We start from the raw sequence: 20,555 nt of genomic DNA on the forward strand, positions 1-20,555 counted from the left end.
GTGGGGACCCCCACCCTGATCCAGGACACCCTTCAGGGCAAACCAGGCAGCCCCCACCCGTGCACCAGGCCTCTATATAGTAAAAGGGTAATATGTCTCCCAGCACCGGGATCAGTGTGACGGGGCAGCGCCCAAACCCCTTGATTGTCCTGCGGCTCTGTGTGTGACAGGGTGCGGTGCCCTAACCCCCCCCACCACCACCCCCACACGCACACACACACGGTCCGTGCTGTGTGTGTGACGGCGTAGAGCCATAACTTCCCCATCGGCCCTGCCTTGAGTGTGACAGGGTGCGGCGCCCCAACTTCCTGATCGGCCCTGCTCTGTGTGTGACAGGTGGCGGTGCCCCAATTCCCTTATCGGCCCTACTCTGTGAGTGACGGGGGAGCTCCCCAACCCCCTGATCGGCCCTGCTCTGTACGTGACGGGAGAGCTCTCCAACCCCGATTGATCCTGCTCTGTGTGTGACAGGGTACGGAGCCCCAACCCCCCTGATGGGCCCTGCTCTGTGAGTGACAGGGGGCAGCGCCCCACCCCTGATTGGCCCTGCTCTGTGCGTGACGGGGTGGCGCCGCAACCTGCCCATCGACCCTGCCTTGAGTGTGACGGGGCGGTGCCCCCACACCCCAATCAGCCCTACCTGAGCTTGACTGAGGGTGGCATTGCAACCTCCCGATCCGCCCTGCTCTGTGCATGACGGGCGGGGCCCAACTCCCCAATCAGCCCTGCTCTGAGCCTGACCAGGGGCTGCACCTAGGGATTGGGCCTGCCCTCTGCCACCCGGGAGCAGTCCTAAGCAAGCAGGTCGTTATCTCCCAAGGGGTCCCAGACTGGGAGAGGGCACAGGCCGGGCTGAGGGACCCCCCCTTCCCCCGAGTGCACAAATTTTTGTGCACCGGGCCTCTAGTGTATATTAATAAAAGGGTAATACGCTAATTAGACTGGAAGACTTTCCAGGAAACCTCCGGACAAAGACATGTGGCAGGGCTGAGGCAGAGGTTATTGGGGGGATCAGGCCATGAGGGGAGGGCATTTGGGGGTGATCACGTTGACTGGGGTGGGTAGTTGTGGATGAGCAGGCCAGCAGGATGGGGAAGTTGGGGGCGAGCAGGCCAGCCGGGGGGACAGTTGGGGGCGAGTGGACCGGCAGGCAGAGTGGTTAGGAGCAATCAGGCAGGCAGGCAGGTGAGCAGTTAGGAGCCAGCAGTCTTGGATTGCGAGAGGAATTTCCGACTGCCAGTTTAGGCCCTGTTTCCCAAAGCGACGCAGATTGGAGAGGGTGCAGGCCAGGCTGAGGGGCACCCCTCCATACCCCCACTGAGTGCACAAATGTCATCCACCTGGCCTCTAGTATATAAATAATATATATCCCTTACCATGATAAACTATTCTTCAGAATTGTTTTCTTATTTTAGCTATGTCTGATTTTCTTTGGGTTTTTTCACTGAGTTGTGGGACTTGAATTTGTTGAGACTTTATTCAATTATGTGTATAATTTGAAAAGGTTTATAACTTTTTATTATGAACTAGGGGCCCGGTGCACGAAATTCGTGCACTGGGTGTGGTGGGGGGGAGTGTTCCTCAGCCCAGCCTGCCCCCTCTCACATACTGGGAGCCCTCAGGCGTTGGCCCCCATCACCCTCCAATCGCAGGATTGGCCCCTTGCCCAGGCCTGACGCCTCCGTCAGAGGTGTCAGGCTTGGACAGGGGACCCCCATCTCCCCCCGATCACTGGCTCTGACCCCCGCCCAGGCCTGAGGCCTCTGGTCCAGGAATCATGCCTGGGCAGGGGACCCCCATCTCCCTCTGATCGCTTGCTCCACCCACCGCCCAAGCCTGACACCTCTGACCCAGGCTTCAGGCGTAGGCAAGGGGACCATCATATCCCTCCAATCCCCAGCTCCGCTCCCCGCCCAGGCCTGATGCCTCGGCCAGAGGAGTTGACCCTCATCACCCTCTGATCACCAATCACCGGATCGGCCCCTTGACCAGGCCTGAGGCCTCCGGCAGAGGTGTCAGTCCTGGGCAGGGGACTCCCAGCTCCCCGCGATCTCCCGCTCTGCCCCTGCCCCCCGCGGTTTCAGGGTCCGCCCCTGCCCAGGCCTAACGCCTCTGGCCGAGGCGTCCAACCCAGGCAGCGGGGACCCACAGCGGCAGCGCGCGATCTCCCGCTCTGCCCCTGCCCAGGCCTAACGCCTCTGGCCAAGGCATTAGGCCTGGGCAAGGGACTCCCAGCTCCCCGCGATCTCCCGCTCTGCCCCTGCCCAGGCCTAACACCTCTGGCTGAAGCATTAGGCCTGGGCAGGGGACCCCCAGTTCCTCGCGGTTGCAGGCTCCGCCCCTGCCCCTGCAGGACGCCTCTGGCTGAGGCATCCGGCTCGCGCAGCGGGGACCTGCAGCTGCAGCGGCCCCGCAATCATGGGCTCCGCTTTAGGCCCAGGCAAGGGACCCCTAGCTCCCGGGACTGCCAGCTTCGACCGTGCCCAGCTCTCATCGCTGGCTCCACCCCTACTTCCTGCTATCACTGGCCAGGGCGGCAAAGGCGCCTGATTCTCCGATCATGGCTGGGGGGCAGGGCAAAGGGCCACCTTTGCCCTGGCCCCCACCTCTTAGCTCCCCGCTGGGTTTCCAATCACTGTCAGTGGTAGGGGGCTTCTTCCTGCTTTCCATTTCGCCTCCCTGCATTGTGCCTACATATGCAAATTAGCCGCCATCTTTGTTGGCAGTTAACTGCCATCTTAGTTGGCAGTTAATTTGCATATAGCCCTGATTAGCCAATGAAAAGGGTAGCGCCGTACGCCAATTACCATTTTTCTCTTTTATTAGTGTAGATAGCCTTGAAGATTCTTATTTGTTTGTTCGTTTGTTTGTTTGTTTTTGGTAACTAAAAGGCTATCTCAGTTATGCTTCTATTTTGCAAAGATCAAGGTGTGATACTCTTTTCTTGTTTTCTGTTTGATTTTTATGTATAGAATGTGGCTTCATTTTCTTCTGGTTACTTAGGTTTGGAATACACATTTATTTTAGTTGTAGTGTTTTTTTTTCTTGTGTCTTCAGCAGCATATTGGTGTTTTATCATATCAGTTTCTTCCATAAAAGGCACTAATAAACAAGGATTTTGTATTTTCAAGCAGACGGGCTATTTTAAAGAATCATGTATTTCGTTTATATAACTTAGTCAGTTAGGAATGCATATTATCACTGTTGAAAATGTATACCTTGAAATTATTTGCATTAAAATGAGAAAGGAGATGGAGTTTTAAAATTAGTTATTTTGCTACAATTTTGTTTCATCAAAGAAATAGTTGGTTCACAGTAGCCAAAAGGTGCAAACAATTCAAATGCCCATCTACAGATGAATGAATGAAAAATTTGATATGTACATGTAATCAAATAGTAGTCAGTCATAAAAAGGAGTGGAATTTTGGTCTATGCAACAACATGAATGAACCTTGAAAACATGTTAAGATACAAACGGACAAATATCATGATTTCTTTTATATGAGGTATCTAGAACAGTGAAATTTACAGAAACAGAAAATAGTATAGAGGTTACCAGGGGAGGAGGAGAATAAAGAGTTATTGTTTAAAAGGGTACAAAATGTGTAGGATGATAAGAACATTCGGGAGATGAACCATGGTGATAGCTGCGCAAGATTTTAAGTGTGCTTAAGGCTGCTAAATTGTACACTTTAAAATAGTTAAAATGGGACCTTGGACTGAAGGATCACAGATTCGATTCCCTTCAAGGGCACATGTCTTTGTTGCAGGCACATGCAGGAGGTAACCAATAGATGTTCCCACTTAAATGTTTCTCTCTCTCTCTGTCTCTCCCCCTCCCTTCCTCTCTTTCTCAAAATTAATGGTAGGAATATCCTTGGGTGAGGATTAACAAAAAATAAAAATTTTAAAGATCCTATCTAATAATAGACAAACATGGTAATTGACCATACCGTCACTACGCCTCCCATTGGCTAATCAGCATTATATGTAAATTAACCACCAACAAAGATGGCGGCTAATTTGGATACTGCAGGCAGGGCGGGACAGCACGAACTGCCAGTGCACCACCATCCAGGGTAAGCCGGCCGCCCAGGACCCCATCTGCAGGTCCCCAGTGGCAAGGCAGGCCCACCGCAGAAACCCCAGCAGCCAGCCATGCCTTGCCATCCCGGGACCCGATTGGCAGGTCCTGGGGCGACAAGGCACGCCCACCCCAGAAGCTGCCTGATATGGTAGTAACTCTATCAGTAGCACTCTGAAAGTCAGTGGCATAAATGCACCAATTAAAAGACAGGTTATGAGGGTGAATCAAAAACAAAACCCACTTTAAATATAAAGACACATAGATTAAAAGTAAATGAATTAAGTTGCAGCCTGTTTTTCTCAGTGGATAGATCATCAGCCCGTGGACTGAAGGGTCCCAGGTTCGATTCCAGTCAAGGGCATGTACCTCAGTTGCTGGCTTGATCCGCCGGTCCCTATCAAAGCATGTGCAGGAGGCAACCAGTCAATGTGTCTTTCCCTTTCCCTTCACTCTCTCTAAAATTCAATGGGAAAATATCCTTGGGTGAAGATTAACAAAAACAAAGTAAATGGATTAAGTAACATTAAAGAGATTATAAGGAAAATATATTCCAAATTTTGTTAGTTGTATAATGGTTATGTTTAGATTATTAACACCTAAGAAATTGGGTGAAGGGTACATATAATATGCTGTCGTATTTTATAGTGTTTTTTTTCATATGTATGAGATTATTTCAAATTAAAATATTAAAAAATTAAAAATTAATAAAAGATTAATTGAAATGTGTATGCATTCCATGAAAAATCTCCTAATTGCTTCTAGCATACTTTATTATATTGTGCTAAAATTTACAAGGGTTCAATTAAAAAATATCTTAATTCTAAATGGTATAATAGAAAATATATAATAGTGCAGTTATAAGCACTTATCTGAAAATAAAAATTTAAAAAAGTGAATTTAAAGAAGGGATTAGCCAAAGAAAATATATGCATAACCCATGGACACAGACAACAGTATGGTAATGGCCAGAGAGAAGTGGGGAGCAAGAGCTGGGTAGAGGGGCCAAAAGGGGGGAAATAGGGACATCCTATATAATAATAAAAAGGCTAATGTGCACATTGACTGAACGGCAGAATGACCAGTTGCTGTGATGCGCACTGGCCACCAGGGGGCAGATGCTCAATGCAGGAGCTGCCCCCTGGTGGTCAGTGCACTTCCATATGGGGAGTGCCACTCAGCCAGAAGCTGGCTCATGGCTGGCCAGCACAGTGGTGGTGGCAGGAGCCTCTCCCACCTCTGTGGCAGCACTAAGAATGTCCAACTAACAGTTTAGACCTGATGCCTTAGGGCCCTAAGCCTTTAGTTGGACATCCCCCGAGGGCTCCTTGGCTGCCAGAAGGTGTCTGACTGCAAGTTTAGGCCTGATCCCCCAGGGAGTGGGCCTAAGTCGACAGGTGGACATCCCCCAAGGGGTCCTGGACTGTGAATGGGCGCAGGCTGGGCTGAAAGACCCCTCCCCCTCCAGTGCATAAATTTTTGTGCACCGGGCCTCTAGTCCTATATAATAAAAGGCTAATACGCAAATCAACCAAATGGCGGAACGAACGGTTGCTATGACGCGCACTGACCAGCAGGGGGCAGACACTCAGTGCAGGAGTTGTCCCCTGGTGGTCAGCGTGCACCCACAGGGGGAGTGCCGTTCAGCCAGAAGCCGGGCTCATAGCTGGCGAGCGCAGTAATGGTGGCAGGAGCCTCTCCCACCTCCACAGCAGTGCTAAGGATGTCCAATTGATGGCTTAGGGGAGTGGGCCTAAGCCGTCAGTCAGACAACCCCCGAGGTCTCCCAGACTGCAAGAGGGCGCAGGCTGGGCTGAGAGACCCCCTGAGTGCATGAATTTCGTGCACCGGGCCTCTAGTAAATACATAAAATAGTTAAAATGCTAAATTTTGTTATGTATCTTTTACAACACTATATATTTATATATTTTGCATATCTACAGGGTGGGGCAAAAGTAGGTTTATAATTGTGAGTACACAAAACAGTTTTTTCTTATATTATTACTTATTACTAGAGGCCCGGTGTACAAAATTCATGCACAGCAGCGGGGGGTAGGGAGGGTGGGGTCCCTAAGCCCAGCCTGCACCCTCTCCAATCTGGGATCCCTCTCGCAATCCGGAACCACTGGCTCCTAACTGCCTCTGCCTGCCTGCCTGATGCCCCTAACTGCTCCCCTGCCATCCTGCTCATCTCTAACTGCTCTTTCCTGCCAGCCTGATACCCCTAACTGCTCTCCCCTACTGGCCTTATCCCCCTAAATGCCTAACTGCTCTCCCCCTGCCCGCCTGATCCCCCTAACTGCCTAACTGCCCTCCCCTCCTGGCCTGATCCCCCCTAACTCTTCTCCCTTACCGGCCTGATCCCCCTAACTGCCTAACTGCTCTCCCCTGTTGGCCTGATCCCTCTAGCTGCTCCCCCTGCCAACCTGATTCCCATAACTTCTCTTCCCTCCTTGCCTGATCCCTCTAACTGCCTAACTGCTCTCCCCTGTTGGCCTGATCCCTCTAGCTGCTCTCCCCTGCCAACCTGATTCCCATAACTTCTCTTCCCTCCTTGCCTGATTCCCCTAACTGCCTAACTGCCACCTTCTCCCTTCTCCCTTCTCCCTTCTCCCTTCTCCCTTCTCCCTTCTCCCTTGTCCCACGGCACTGGCCTCCTCACCTTCTCCCTTCTCCCATGGTGCCGCCTTCTCCCTTCTCCCATGGTGCCGCCTTCTCCCTTCTACCTTCTCTTGCAGTACTTTCTCCCGCGGCCTTTGCAAAAGGGACCGTGGTGCTGGACCTGCCCTCTCAGCCACTGCAGCTGCTGGCCCTTGACCCTTGCAGCTGCTGTGGCTTTGTCTGGAAGGAAGTCCAGCCTAATTAGCATATTACCCTTTTATTAGTATAGATTATTGTATTATTTTTCTTTTTTTTTTTTTTTTTTAATTAAATCTTTATTGTTCAGATTATTACATTTGTTCCTCTTTTTTTCCCCCCCATAACTCCCCTCCTCCCAGTTCCCGCCCCACCCTCCGCCCTCACTCCCCATCCACTGTCCTTATCCATAGGTGCACGATTTTTGTCCAGTCTCTTCCCGCATCTCCCACACCCCTTTCCCCCCCAAGAATAGTCAGTCCATTCCCTTTCTATGTCCCTGATTCTATTATAATCACCAGTTCATTCTGTTCATCAGATTATTTATTCACTTGATTCTTAGATTCACTTGTTGATAGATGCATATTTGTTGTTCATAATTTGTATCTTTACCTTTTTCTTCCTCTTCCTCTTCTTAAAGGATATCTTTCAGCATTTCATATAATCCTGGTTTGGTGGTGATGAACTCCTTTAGCTTTTCCTTATCTGTGAAGCTCTTTATCTGACCTTCAATTCTGAATGATAGCTTTGCTGGATAAAGTAATCTTGGTTGTAGGTTCTTGGTATTCATCACTTTGAATATTTCTTGCCACTCCCTCCTGGCCTGCAAAGTTTCTGTTGAGAAATCAGCTGACAGTCGTATGGGTATTCCCTTGTAGGTAACTGAGTTTCTTTCTCTTGCTGTTTTTAAGATTCTCTCTTTATCTTTTGCTCTTGGCATTTTAATTATGATGTGTCTTGGTGTGGTCCTCTTTGGATTCCTTTTGTTTGGGGTTCTCCTCGATTCTTGGACCTGTAAGTCCATTTCTTTCACCAGGTGGGGGAAGTTTTCTGTCATTATTTCTTCAAATAGGTTTTCAATATCTTGCTCTCTCTCATCTTCTGGCACCCCTATAATTCTGATGTTGGTACGCTTGAAGCTGTCCCAGAGGCTCCTTACGCTATCCTCGCATTTTTGGATTCTTTTTTCATTTTGCTTTTCCGGTTGGGTGTTTTTTGCTTCCTCGCATTTCAAATCATTGACTTGATTCTTGCGCTCCTCTGGTCTGCTGTCGGGAGTCTGTATAATATTCGTTATTTCAGTACATGTATGCTTAATTTCTAGTTGGTTCCCCAATATAACATCGAGGGTCTCATTAGTTTTCTTGTAAATCTCATTAAGTTTATCGGCGGCTTCTAAACAGTTCTTGAGAGACCTTAAAAGTGTGGTTCTGAACTCTATATCTTCCATTGACAATTTTGTCCTGTTTCTTTGTCTCCGCATTTTGTTATGCTTCCTTGGTGCACCCCCTGGTGGTCTTTGTGTGCAGTCTTGTAGTTAATACCAGGGAGGGTTTCACCTCCAGGCCAAGTGGCTATGAGAATCAGCTGTGTCAGCAGTGAGAGAAGTTCTGTCCTCTAGGGAGGTGCTAATCTAGCCTTTGCCTGAGGCTATCCGGCAAATGCCTCTGTGCAGGGCTTGGGCGGGGCGGTCACACAGGATCAATAGGGTGGGCCGGAGAGAGCAGTTATGGCGGCTCTCAGTCCTGTCCCCGGCTCTCAGTCCTGTCCTCAGGGGTTCTGCCTCTCTGAGTCCCAGCAACGGCTGCAATCCTCAGAGAGAAAGCTGCACTCGCTCTGACCGAAGCCAGACAGTCCCGCTTCTCCCGTTTGAGTCTGGGTCCCTAAAGACTCGCCCGGTATCTGGAGTTCAGTCTGTGACTCTCTCCCGATTGAAAACGCCAACCGCGCCCTCCGCTGCCAGCCCGCTCCCCGCACTCCGCACCTCAGAATTTGACTTAAGCACTGCGCCTCCTCTGAGTGTCCGTATGCGTTTCTCTTTCCTCCTAGTTGCAGGACTTCCACTCAACCAGCGTTCCGGTGGTTCTGGGTGATGTCCCTTCCGTTTTTTGGTTTCACTTTTGAAGTAGTTGTTCAAAGCAGCAAACTCCGGCGTTAACCTATGCCGCCATCTTGGTTCTCTGTATTATTTTTCATACTAACAACTGTAAACGTACTTTTGCCCCACCCTGTATAAAGGTTGATAATTTTTTTGCACTATACTAAAGGTGTGAAGCATACACACACTAGTTAAATGTGAATTTAATTTACTCAACCCCTCCAGAGGTGAAGTCTGTAGCCCCCAGTCTTAACATTGTTAACATAAACTTAATCTGTTGTGGCTGTAAGGACATAGGTAAACAACACTTTTTGATAGCATATTCCAAGGACTTCCAGGTTGTTTCCTTAAAGCTGGGCAAAGGTATAAACTTTGGACACCTGTATTAGTTTGTTAGGGCTGCTATAACAAAATATAAACTGAATGGCTTGAACAACACAAAATGTATTGACTCACAGTTCTGGAGGCTAGAAATCCAAGATCAAGGTATTGGTAGGATTGCTTCCTTCTGAGGGCTATAATGGAAAATCTGTTCCATGTGTCTCTTCTGGCTTCTAGTGGTTTGCTGGCAGTCTTTGGCATTCCTTGCCTAGTAGATTTCTGCCTTCATCTTCACATGGCATTCTTTCTGTGTGGATATCTATGTCTCAGTTTTCCTCCTTTATAAGGACACCAGTCATCTTATATTAGGGGCCTACCCTAGTCTATATGATCTCAACTAATTACATATGACATCAGTGTTTTTTCTCTCTCACCCCCCCCCCCCCTTACCCCACTATCTTAAAAAAAAAAGATACAGACTAGAAAACACCATTTTTGTGTGTAGGCCAAAAGAAAGACTTCTAAACTTACCAAATGCTGTTCATGCTTGTGGGATCATTTAATGTTTGTACTTGGTCAGCCTCATTTCCATAGCAATTAGAATATTCCAATATATTTTATATCATTGAGTCCATGAATGGGAGGTCTAATTAAGTTAGATGATTAAGAGAAAATCCAATAGTAGCATACTTGATGCTTTAAAAAATGTGATATAAATCTGATTTTTTTTTCTTTTTTTACATTTTATTTTTATCACAGACTCTGAAGAATATTTCTGTGTAAAAAGAATTTTCTCAGGTGGAGATCAGAGCTTTTCACATTACTCTAATCCCCAGGTAATAGTAGTCATAAATAATTACTAAACTCAAAGAAATTAGAAGAAATTTTTCAACCAATAAATGTTCTTTATATTTTATAAAGTAATTGCCTTACATTTTTTTCCTCAAGTTTACAAAATTTTGCTGATTCATATAAGAAGTTTTGGTTTCAGGTGTTGAGTAGATATTTCTGTTTTTAAAAAAGTCAAATACTATACATACTATATTTGATTATATATCTAGGTTTAAATTATATGTAATATCTCCTCCCTCTGACTAATCTGCTTGTTTTAAAATTTAGAATGGTGGGCCACCAGATGACTTCAGATGTCCTGATCCTTCAAAGCAGATCTGGACTGTGAGTGAAGCTCTGATTCAAAAATGGCTGAGCTACCCCTCTGGAAGATTTCCTGTGGAGATAGCCAAGTAAGAAAGACATTTTACCTACACAGCACAAGCTCCCAACTTTGTGGTAGAGCAAACCTGTACTTAGGAGTTTTTATTTAAGTAAATATTTTGTTAAATATCACTTACTGAATTGTTTGTGTACAAAAGTTAAAATGTTGCCCTGACCGGTTTTGCTCAGTGGATAGAGCGTCGGCCTGCGAACTGAAGGGGTCCCAGGTTCGATTCCGGTCAAGGGCATGTACCTTGGTTCTGGGCACATCCCCAGTAGGGAGTGTGCAGGAAGCACATCAATGTTTCTAACTCTCTATCCGTCTTCTTCTCCCTTCCTCTCTGTAAAAAATCAATAAAATATATTTTTTTTAAAAAGTTAAAATATCTAGAATTCCTATAATAACGTATATTTTAAGAGATCTTTCATTTAGACTTGTTAGAATTCTTTCATGTACATAATGATATATGAAATGACTTTAAATATTAAATGTAGCCATTTTAGGGTTAGGATTGAAATGTTTCTTGTAGCTTCCTAGTGGTAACTGTCTTAACTTTTATACTCCCAAGAAGATTTGAGTATTACTTTCTTGAATATTTTGCTTATAGATGAACTTATTTAGTACTTAAAGTTTTTCAAATTGTAGGTTGTGTTGGTGTTGGCTTCCCAAATAATAACATCCCAGATTAGATTTACCAGAGTGTGAAATTAAGAAAATTAAATGTGCATGTTTTCATTTACAATTTTTTTAAAAGAACATCAGATTTGTTCAATGAATCAGAGGAAAGTAATGTTTGAGAAACTTAAGGATATGTAGTAATGTCTTTATCAAGTATTATTTAATCAATCTTTAATAATTTATAAAGTCCAGATTATTCTAATTAAGTGTTGATGAGAAGAATGTAGAATTAAATAATAGATTAAACATTTATTTTAATTTTTATTAAAAAAGAAAGGCAAACATTTCTTATTTTGTGATTTTGTTATTTTTAAATTCCTTTTTAGTGAAATAGATAGAACATTTTCCTCTTCTGGTTGTCTAAATGGAAGTTTTTTAGCTGTTAGGTAAGTGGCAATTCTTTGATATACTGAATTTTTTAAGTTTATTATATTAAATAAGTGAAATAATTTTAAAGTTTCATTTTATTATTTTTCTCTCTCTCCTTTTTTTTTAATAGCAATGATGATCACTATAGAACAGGCACCAGATTCTCAGGGGTTGATATGAATGCTGCTAGGCTTTTATACCACAAACTAATACAACCTGATTATCCTCAGATAGCTCAGCAGGTTTGTTTTTTTTTTAATTGCCTCATATTTGTATTATGTAGCCTGTTGAGTTTTTTATTCCATGTTACTTTATGTTTATAGCCTAATTAACTTTACAGTTTCATACTCTTCATTATGATGCCCTTTGTATGGTTTTATTAAATTCAGTCAAACCTCGGTTCTCAAATGTCTCCCATCTCAAACAATTCAGTTCTCCAAGTTGTTCAAGTTGTTTACAGAAAAAAATGTTGCAGTTGTTAAACAAAACTTCTCTCAGGCTACAAAGGAGAGCATGCAAGTCAGTTTACCAGCTAACCATCTCGTTGTTAACATTTTAGGAAATTGTTCTGTGAATATTTTTGTTTTTGTTTGTTTCTTTTTGCTTTTGTCACTGGTGAAATGGACAATTAGTACAATTTTAAAACATAAAGAGGACATCAAGAATGCTAGTATTGCTAAGGGTGTTAAAGAAACAGTGATCACAGGAAATTGAATAGATTAAAAAATAAACAAAAAAACTGTTGCTGATTTAGATAAAGGGAAAGCAATTAGCCAGTGACAGCATTTCAGAGGCAATGATATATGAAAAAGTAAAGATGCTGCAGGCTGACTTCCCAAAAGACACCTCTGGAACAAGTTCTGAAAGTGATTCCTTTAAGGATAGTAGAGGTTGGTTCGGTAAATTTAAGAAAAGAGTGTTAGTTTATAGATTGACCAGGGCTTTAGACATACACTGTATGGAAGAAAGGTTAAAACAGGGTATCTGGAATGAATTCATTTTACATTATTTCTAATGGGGTGGAAATGATGCGGTTTTCAAATAGATCGTGTTTTGGACAGCCTTCCAGAACCGAGGTTCCACTGTATATAAATATAATAAATTCATTACAAATTAAGATATTTGTAATTTAGCTGTCAAATATCTGTAAATCTTTTCAGACATCTGGCACAGACCCTTAATTGCTCAACATTATCATGTTGTTTAAGTCTTTATATAACTGTAGAAAGAGAATTTAATGAAACTCATACAAGAATGCTTTTAGCAATGCTTAGGCATTAATTTTTATTGTGCTACAAAGTACATTTACTCAGTCATTGCAAGACTTTTTTCTTTCACCATTTCATGTTTGCTGTAGTATAAGATTATCTTTTTGTTTTCATGTTTTTGGAAAATATATTTATTTTAAATGAAGTAGGTTTTACTTTTTGTCAAAATATAGGTGGCAGCTAGTTTGGAAAAGAATCTGATTCCTAAACTGACTAGCTCCTTACCTGATGTTGAAGCATTGAGGTTTTATCTTACTCTACCGGAATGTCCCCTGATGAGTGATTCCAACAATTTTACAACAATAGCAATTCCCTTTGGTACAGCTCTTGTGAACTTAGAAAAGGCACCACTGAAAGTACTTGGTAAGAATTTAATTTTTTTTTCTTTTATAACCTTTTCTCTTTAAATGAAAATGCTCTGAACTTCTTATTTACTGTATTGCTCTTTGAAAATTTCTACCCTGCTTATTTGACATTGTCTTAGGGAAAAATAAACCTTTTTTTCTAGTCATTTGATGCTAGTTATTGAAGTTGTTGGAAGTATTAAAATTTTGATCAAACACAGTAGCAGAGACAGTATCAGGAAAGATAAAAGTTGTTTTTCATATTCCTCTCCCCCATCTCCTCCAGAGTGATCTTACTATTAAAAAAGTAAAGGAGAAGGAACAATTAAAACTGAATAAACATGATATTAAATCCTCCTTGAACTCTGTTAACCCTTTGCATTCTTTTCCTCACTTGCTAGTTTCTTGATGTTTGACTTATTTCTCTGCATGTAGATGAGATTCTTCTGCTTATCTGATCTTACAGTTCTCTCTCTCTTTGTTCATATTTTTTGGCCTAAATTTTTCAAAAATTTTTTATTTATTTATTTATTTTTAAAATATATTTTACTGATTTTTTACAGAGAGGAAGGGAGAAGGATAGAGAGTTAGAAACATCGATGAGAGAGAAACATCGATCAGCTGCTTCCTGCACACCCCCTACTGGGGATGTGCCCACAACCAAGGTACATGCCCTTGACTGGAATCGAACCCGGGACCCTTCAGTCCGCAGGCCTACACTCTATCCACTGAGCTAAACCAGTCAGGGCGTCAAATTTTTTTTAAAAATGTGTTTTTATTGATTTCAGAGAGATGAAGAGAGAGATGGAAACATCATTGATTAGAGAAAAATCATTGATCTGCTGCCTCCTGCATACCCCCTACTGTGGATCCATCCTGCAACCTGGGCATGTGCCTTGACTGGGAATCGAACCGTGACCTCTTGGTTCATGGGTCGATGCTCAACCACTGAGCAACACCGGCCAGCCAATTTTTCTTATCCTAATTTTTCTAATTGTAAAGATTTCATAGCTGTTATAGTTTTCTTGCTACAGTTAACCCAGTGCTTTCCTTCCTGATAGTATTTGTTAGGTATGTGAAGCTGAGATATATGGAAGTAATAAAATCAGTACAAGAATTTATAGAATTTCTGCTGAAGAGCAGAGGAAGCAACAAGTAAGGGATAGAATTTTGGAATCCTAAGGAATTAGCTAGTAATAGAAGAGTGAAGCAAGGACTTAAAAGAGTATTATTCTGTTTTGTCAGAAGTTTTGTATTCTTTCTGTCTGCCTCTTAGGATTGTGGTATATGTAGTTAATAACAACAAATAGAGAATATGGGAAAAGACAGACATTATATTTTTTATTGTTCAACTTCTGTATTTGATTTTCTGGAGCACCTTGCCTTTTAAAGGTGGTGTTTCACAATATTTCAACTTTGTGTTGAGAGATAAAGCTTAGAAAGATTCCTAAATATTGGAGCAAGACAGTTGTAAAGTGTTTTATTTAAAAATTAAAATTCTAATTTCCAAAGCATTTTTTAATAATAACTGGTTTTAATATTAGGTATAATGGTGAGTTTTTAATGTAATTAAGGAAACCATAAATGTAACTTTATTTTTCCTTTTCTTTTTATTTATTGGGTGACACTGGTTAACAAAATTATACAGGCTTCATGTGCATGATTCAACAACACTATATATATACATGTATGTGTGTATATATATATATATATATATAATCTATATATTTTTGCTTTTGATAGCTTTTAGAACAGTATTCTTTAACTTGAAGATGAGGTGAGTAAACCCTCGAAATGTTATATAAAATACTGTGTCATGTGTATCTTCCTATAGTTTTCAAAGGGTTAAGAGCCACTGCTTTAGAAGAAAAGTTGGTATTATTTTGAAAATCATGATTATTTTATTTCTGTGTTCACCTTTCAATAACAGAAAACTGGTGGTCAGTGCTTGAACCTCCACTATTCCTCAAGATTGTAGAACTTTTTAAGGAAGTTGTGGTACATCTTTTGAAACTCTACAAGATTGGCATTCCCCCTTCTGAAAGAAGAATTTTCAACAGTTTTCTTCATACTGCATTAAAGGTTTTAGAAATATTACATAGGGTATGTCCAATTATTTATTTTTCTCTTTCCTTATTGCTACAACAGATTGATGATGTTTAATTTAACGTTAATATATTACAGATTTAGATTAGCATAAAAGATACATAATAGAATTTGAAAAAGTTACCTAACTTGTCTGTAGTTGGGCTGACCAATAGCATGTTAGTGAATTGGATTCTCTTTATATTTTCTTGTGAAGAACATAATTTGTTTAAATAATATGTTTTTTATTATTTATACGTGATTGTCATATAAAAGAGACTGAATCCTAGTTGTGATTATGAGATCAAAACTCATTCTTTTACTATTGGGTACTAATGGCTTCAGTTAAAGTAAAACATTTCATTAGAAACAAATTACTAACTTGAAATTGGAACCATATATAATTCATTAATTTACCTATTATTCTTTCCTGCCCTTCCTCTCAGTATGAGAAATAGTACTCTTTATACTTGTAGCAGTTCAAAGTTATATGAAGAAGTAGTCTCAGCTGTTTCATTAAAGATGGATTTGAGACATCCTTGATAGCTGGTAGGTATATCTATGTTATGCCATTTGGTATTCTTGAGATGCTGTTTTCTTTTCGGGAGACATGACCTAAGGGAGAAGCTTATGTCTGTAGACTCACAAGTGACTAAAAATCTCATATAAACCTTTACTCTTTAGTTTCCTCCCCTTAACAACTTCAATGTTTTCAGACCCTTCTTATCTAGTACCGAGGTAAACAATGAGAGAATAAAGACGATAGTCCTTCTGTTCTCTGTAAGAAAGAACCCTTACGGAGCATTTCTTTTTTTCTTTTTATTCTGTTAGTGAAGTTCCTGTGTATTTTCTAAATGACTTCACTTTTTAAATTACTCTTTTCTATTATATTTAGAATGTCCAAGATTCCTAGGGGGAAAAAGTCATTTCTCTTCACTTTATAATCAAAGAAATGATGGCCATTTCTTTCCTAAGAAATAGTCATTTTTATATTTTCCCTTCCCTGAACAAGCCTTCCTTATAGCACTTTAGGGTTAACTGGATTCTGCATTAATCTATTAAGAAGACCCCCTGACTTCATGGGATGAGCCTCTACTTTCTATATGCTTTTTGTTTAGGATTCAAGACATTAATTAGATTTTTTCTTTCCTCTGGACTCTCTTTTCCTACTCCAGTGAACCATTTTTATTAGCCAGACCTGATTTCCAAATATTTACCCTTTTTCCCTTCCTTCTTATGTACTTATCTTTATTTACCCCTTTATATAGATATATACATATAGATATGGTTGCTTTACCTGTATCTTTTACCACAAGTAAAAGGAAGGGGAGGAGAATAGGAAGGAATTGAATCTTTTATCTTTGATAATTACAGACAGAAATTGAGCAAGTAGCTTATTTGCTTAGCTCAGAAGCCTCAGTCTCTACTGAAGAAGAATCTTACAGGAATCCATCTCCAGATACCTTTTATTAGAGCCATGCTAGAGACTAGAATCCTAATTTTTTGCTAGCTGAAAGGGAAGAAAAACTCATCTAACAGTGGCCAGAATTAAACTATGCTTTGTATATAATACTAGAGGCCTGGCGACCGAAATTTGTGCACAGGTAGGGTTCCTAGGCCTGACCTGCAACCTGGGCTGACCTTCCCCAGCTGGCCCCGCCCTCCCTCCCCGATTGCCCTCTGTGTGTGAGCAACTGGCCAGGCGATCGGAGCCCCGCTCGCACCTGCCTTGGCCTGGCACCACCCGCATCCACTGCCACCCACCCTTGGCTCCCCGTTCTCCATTGGGTAATTGTAATCTGCCAGCCGGGGGGAGAGGCCAAGAGGTTGGCCAGCAGGCCTCAAACGGGCGATTGGGGCCTATGGGCTGGGGGCAGCTCCTGCATTGAGCTCCTGCCCCCTGGTTGTCAGTGCACATCATAGCGACAGTTTGTTCCACCATCCAGTTAATTTGCATATTACACTTTTATATATATAGATATATATAATTGATTTGAGAGAGAAGGAGAGAGAGAAAGAGAGAGGGAAACATCAATGATGAGAGAGAATCATTGATTGGCTGCCTTCTACACGCCCCCGATTAGGGATCAGAGCATGCAACCTGGTCATGTGCCCTGACCTGGAATCGAACCGTGACCTTCTGAGGTCTATGCTCAACCACTGAGCCACGTCAGCCAGGCAGAATATCATTTGTATATTAATCCATGTGAGCACGTTATATATATTCCTTATTTAACTTTTTAAACTCTGTATGGTTGATATTGCCCCTTAATTCTGAATGTCAAAGGTCATAAACCAGTCAGTAGCAGAGTTGAAATACAAATCCAAGCTTTTGCTTCTTCTAATGTACTTCTGTATTGACAGGTGTAGTAATATAATATGTTTAACAGGTGGGTTGCTTTTATTTATTCTTTATATCCTCACCTGAGGTATGTTTTTATTGATTTGAGAGAGAGAAAAACATTGATTGGTTGCCTCCTATACACACCTGGGGATCTAACCCACAACCTGACCAGAACCTGGGAATGTGCCCCAACTGGGAATTGAACTAGTGACCTTTTGGTATACTGGACAATGCTCTAAATGACAGCCATGCGCCCAGGGTAAGGAGTTTGTTTTTATTTTATGCCCCTAGATCTAGTGGTTCATCTTTCCATGATAGCTGATAGTATTATTTTGTTAAAAGACCATGTTTCTAACTCTATTTGTGCTGCTTCCTATCCTCTATAATTTTGAACAAGTCTTTTTCTTTATCACATGCAAATGGAGAAGTTTCTTATTAAATAAGGATTAAAATATTGGCTTAATAGTTTCCCAGGATTGGTATATTATTTAATTCATAAAACATATGGAATTATTATACCTTCATATGGCAGTGATTTTGTTATCACTAGTACCACCATTTGACTTGATTCATTGGGTTATACGGAAGCTAAGTCCTTGTTCGAAATTATTACATACTCAAATGCAGAATGATAATGTTATCAATTTCTTAAGCATCTCTTACTGGGAGTTCTTAGAGTAGTCACTTGTCTTTCTTTTACCCCCTACTTTGGAGAAAACTTTCCTTGGTCCTGATCTCCCATAAGTGGATACTCATGGAAATTAACTATTGGGGATGTTTCGTTTTCATCTTTAGTGAAACCCAAGTTGCTTATCAGAAACTTATTTTTTCAAAAACACCTTAAGGCTGACAACTGTATTTATTCATTCTTTTTGCTCTATGGTGAATAATTAGAAGTTTGCTCAAATGATTTCCTTCTTTACCTAATCCTAGATCAAGATTAGGAGCTAAAGAACTGGACTGTGTGTTTCCTAATCATTTTGTTCCTCCCTTATGTCATGTCCTTTGGAATGCTTTTGAATCAAAAATCATATCTAATGCTCCAAATGGCATAAGAAAGGTAGTTTTATTACTTGCTGTCAGGAATGGATGCATGACCAGATAAATGACTTACTGGCAAGTAATTGGGTTAGTTAGTAGTTTCTGAGTTTTCACACAGTACATTAAAGAGATACTGATATTCTTAACGAAAAGACTTAACTTGGCCTGTCTAGTCTAATAGCTACATATCTTGCTAATCTAAAATCAATGATTTAAAAAAAAATTTTTTGCAATAAACCCTAAGATAAATGAAACAGATAAGACACACATCTCTATTTACTAAATACCACTTTTGAACAGAGGTTTATAAGTCAGAATGCTATAAACTGTAATTAAAATGTGAAATAAAAGTGTTATGATCAAACATAATTTTATTTTGTCCATTTCAGGCAGTATACTGAATGTACAGGTTGATTTTTTACAAATATTTATTGAGTGCCTACTACGTGCTTTTCATAGACGTTAGGGATGAGGTGATAAGGAAAAGATGTGATTTCTGCCCTTTTTAAGATTATCAACTTAGAGCACTTTTATACTTACAAGCAAATAAGCATTTATGACCTAGCACGACAAGTGCTAGACTAGGGAAAATGAATGGTGCTATCAGAACACAAAGGAAGGCACATAACTCAGAATTAAGGAGAGCTTTCTGGGTAAAATAATATATCTACTATATAAATGTATTTTTATAGATTGCTTAAACTGTTGATTTTTATATGTAAATCTGTATACAGGTCTTTTGGATCAGTTTCCTATTTGGTGTGTAATTTCCCTATTTTTACAGCATTGTTAACTGATTTTTCTCTTCAGTTATTAAATCACTGCCACTGGATTAGCAACCATAATTTCCTCCCAAGTCTAACTTTGACTGTAATTTGTGTGTTCCTGAACCAAACTTGGCTTCTGAATTACTCATTTTTATTCTAACATAGTATTTCTTTTCAAAAAACATTTTCAGGAAATACAGATTACAAACACTGGTTGCTATTGGTGAAGGAAACTGCAGTTTACATTTTAAAATCTTAAGATATTTCAGATAAGAAAAATATATATCAGCAGTGGAATGTGAATCATTTTCTACAAGAATCACTACTTTTTAAAATATATATATTTTATTGATTTTTTTTACAGAGAGGAAGGGAGAGGGAATTAGAAACATTGATGAGATGAGATGAGAGAGAAGCATCGATCAGCTGCCTCCTGCACACCCCCTACTGGGGATGTGCTTGCAACCAAGGTGCATGCCCTTAACCAGAATTGAACCTGGGACCCTTCAGTCCCCAGGCCGACACTCTATTCAGTGAGCCAAACCAGCTAGGACAAGAATCACTACATTTTAGAGTCCAATGTGATAAAAAGTTAGTGTGTGTATAGTCATGCACTGCTAAATGAATCATGGATGATTTTGATACTGTGTGGATATCATAGAGTGCACTTAACAGAGATGGAATAGCCTACTACATACCTAGGCTAGATGGTATGTAGCCTATTACTCCTAGGCTGTAAGCCTGTATGTACAGCATGTTACTGTACAAAACAACATGAGATTAAATCAAGCATGAGAGGCAATGATGCAATCAAGAGATGTGGTAAGCTTGAGATGTATAAGGCTGCTGCTGATATGACACAGCTGGCTGTTTTACAGCCAACTTTTTTTTTTATTTTTTATTTCTGATAGGAAGACTACACTGTAAACTAATGATAAGTGTAGTATAGTAAATACATAAATCAGTGATATAGTCATTTACTATTATTATCTGCAAGTATTTCGCACTATATGTAATTGTGTATGTAACTGGTAACACAGTAGGTTTGTTTACACCACCTGCATCATCACAAATGCATTTAGTCGCCTATGAAGGCCGCCATGTCACTGGGCAATAGGTGTTTTTTCAACTCTACTATAGTCTTATGGGACCACTGTTGTATATACAATCTGTCACTGACCGAAACATCCTTATGCAGCACATGACTGTATTTATAAACATAAATATTGGAGAGAGAAAAGCCAAGGTATTTTTTTGTGTAGTTACTGTATATCTTGTCATTTTTAGTAGAATGAGTTTAACT

The 20,555-nt window shown here is 41.1% G+C and overlaps 1 protein-coding gene across 1 annotated transcript in view; it reads left to right on the forward strand.

Annotated features, from left to right (window-relative positions):
* HERC4 (HECT and RLD domain containing E3 ubiquitin protein ligase 4) overlaps positions 1–20,555 on the forward strand; it is a 112,125-nt gene that overhangs the window by 56,462 nt on the left and 35,108 nt on the right. The window contains exons 10-15 of the mRNA XM_081105049.1: positions 9,900–9,976; positions 10,260–10,384; positions 11,361–11,420; positions 11,534–11,645; positions 12,845–13,034; positions 14,946–15,118. Of these exons, the coding sequence (XP_080961175.1) occupies positions 9,900–9,976; positions 10,260–10,384; positions 11,361–11,420; positions 11,534–11,645; positions 12,845–13,034; positions 14,946–15,118 (737 nt within the window). The remainder of the gene's footprint in view (positions 1–9,899; positions 9,977–10,259; positions 10,385–11,360; positions 11,421–11,533; positions 11,646–12,844; positions 13,035–14,945; positions 15,119–20,555) is intronic.

The sequence above is a fragment of the Myotis nattereri genome (assembly GCF_964212035.1).
Source record: "Myotis nattereri genome assembly, chromosome: 13".
Lineage (NCBI taxonomy): Eukaryota > Metazoa > Chordata > Mammalia > Chiroptera > Vespertilionidae > Myotis > Myotis nattereri.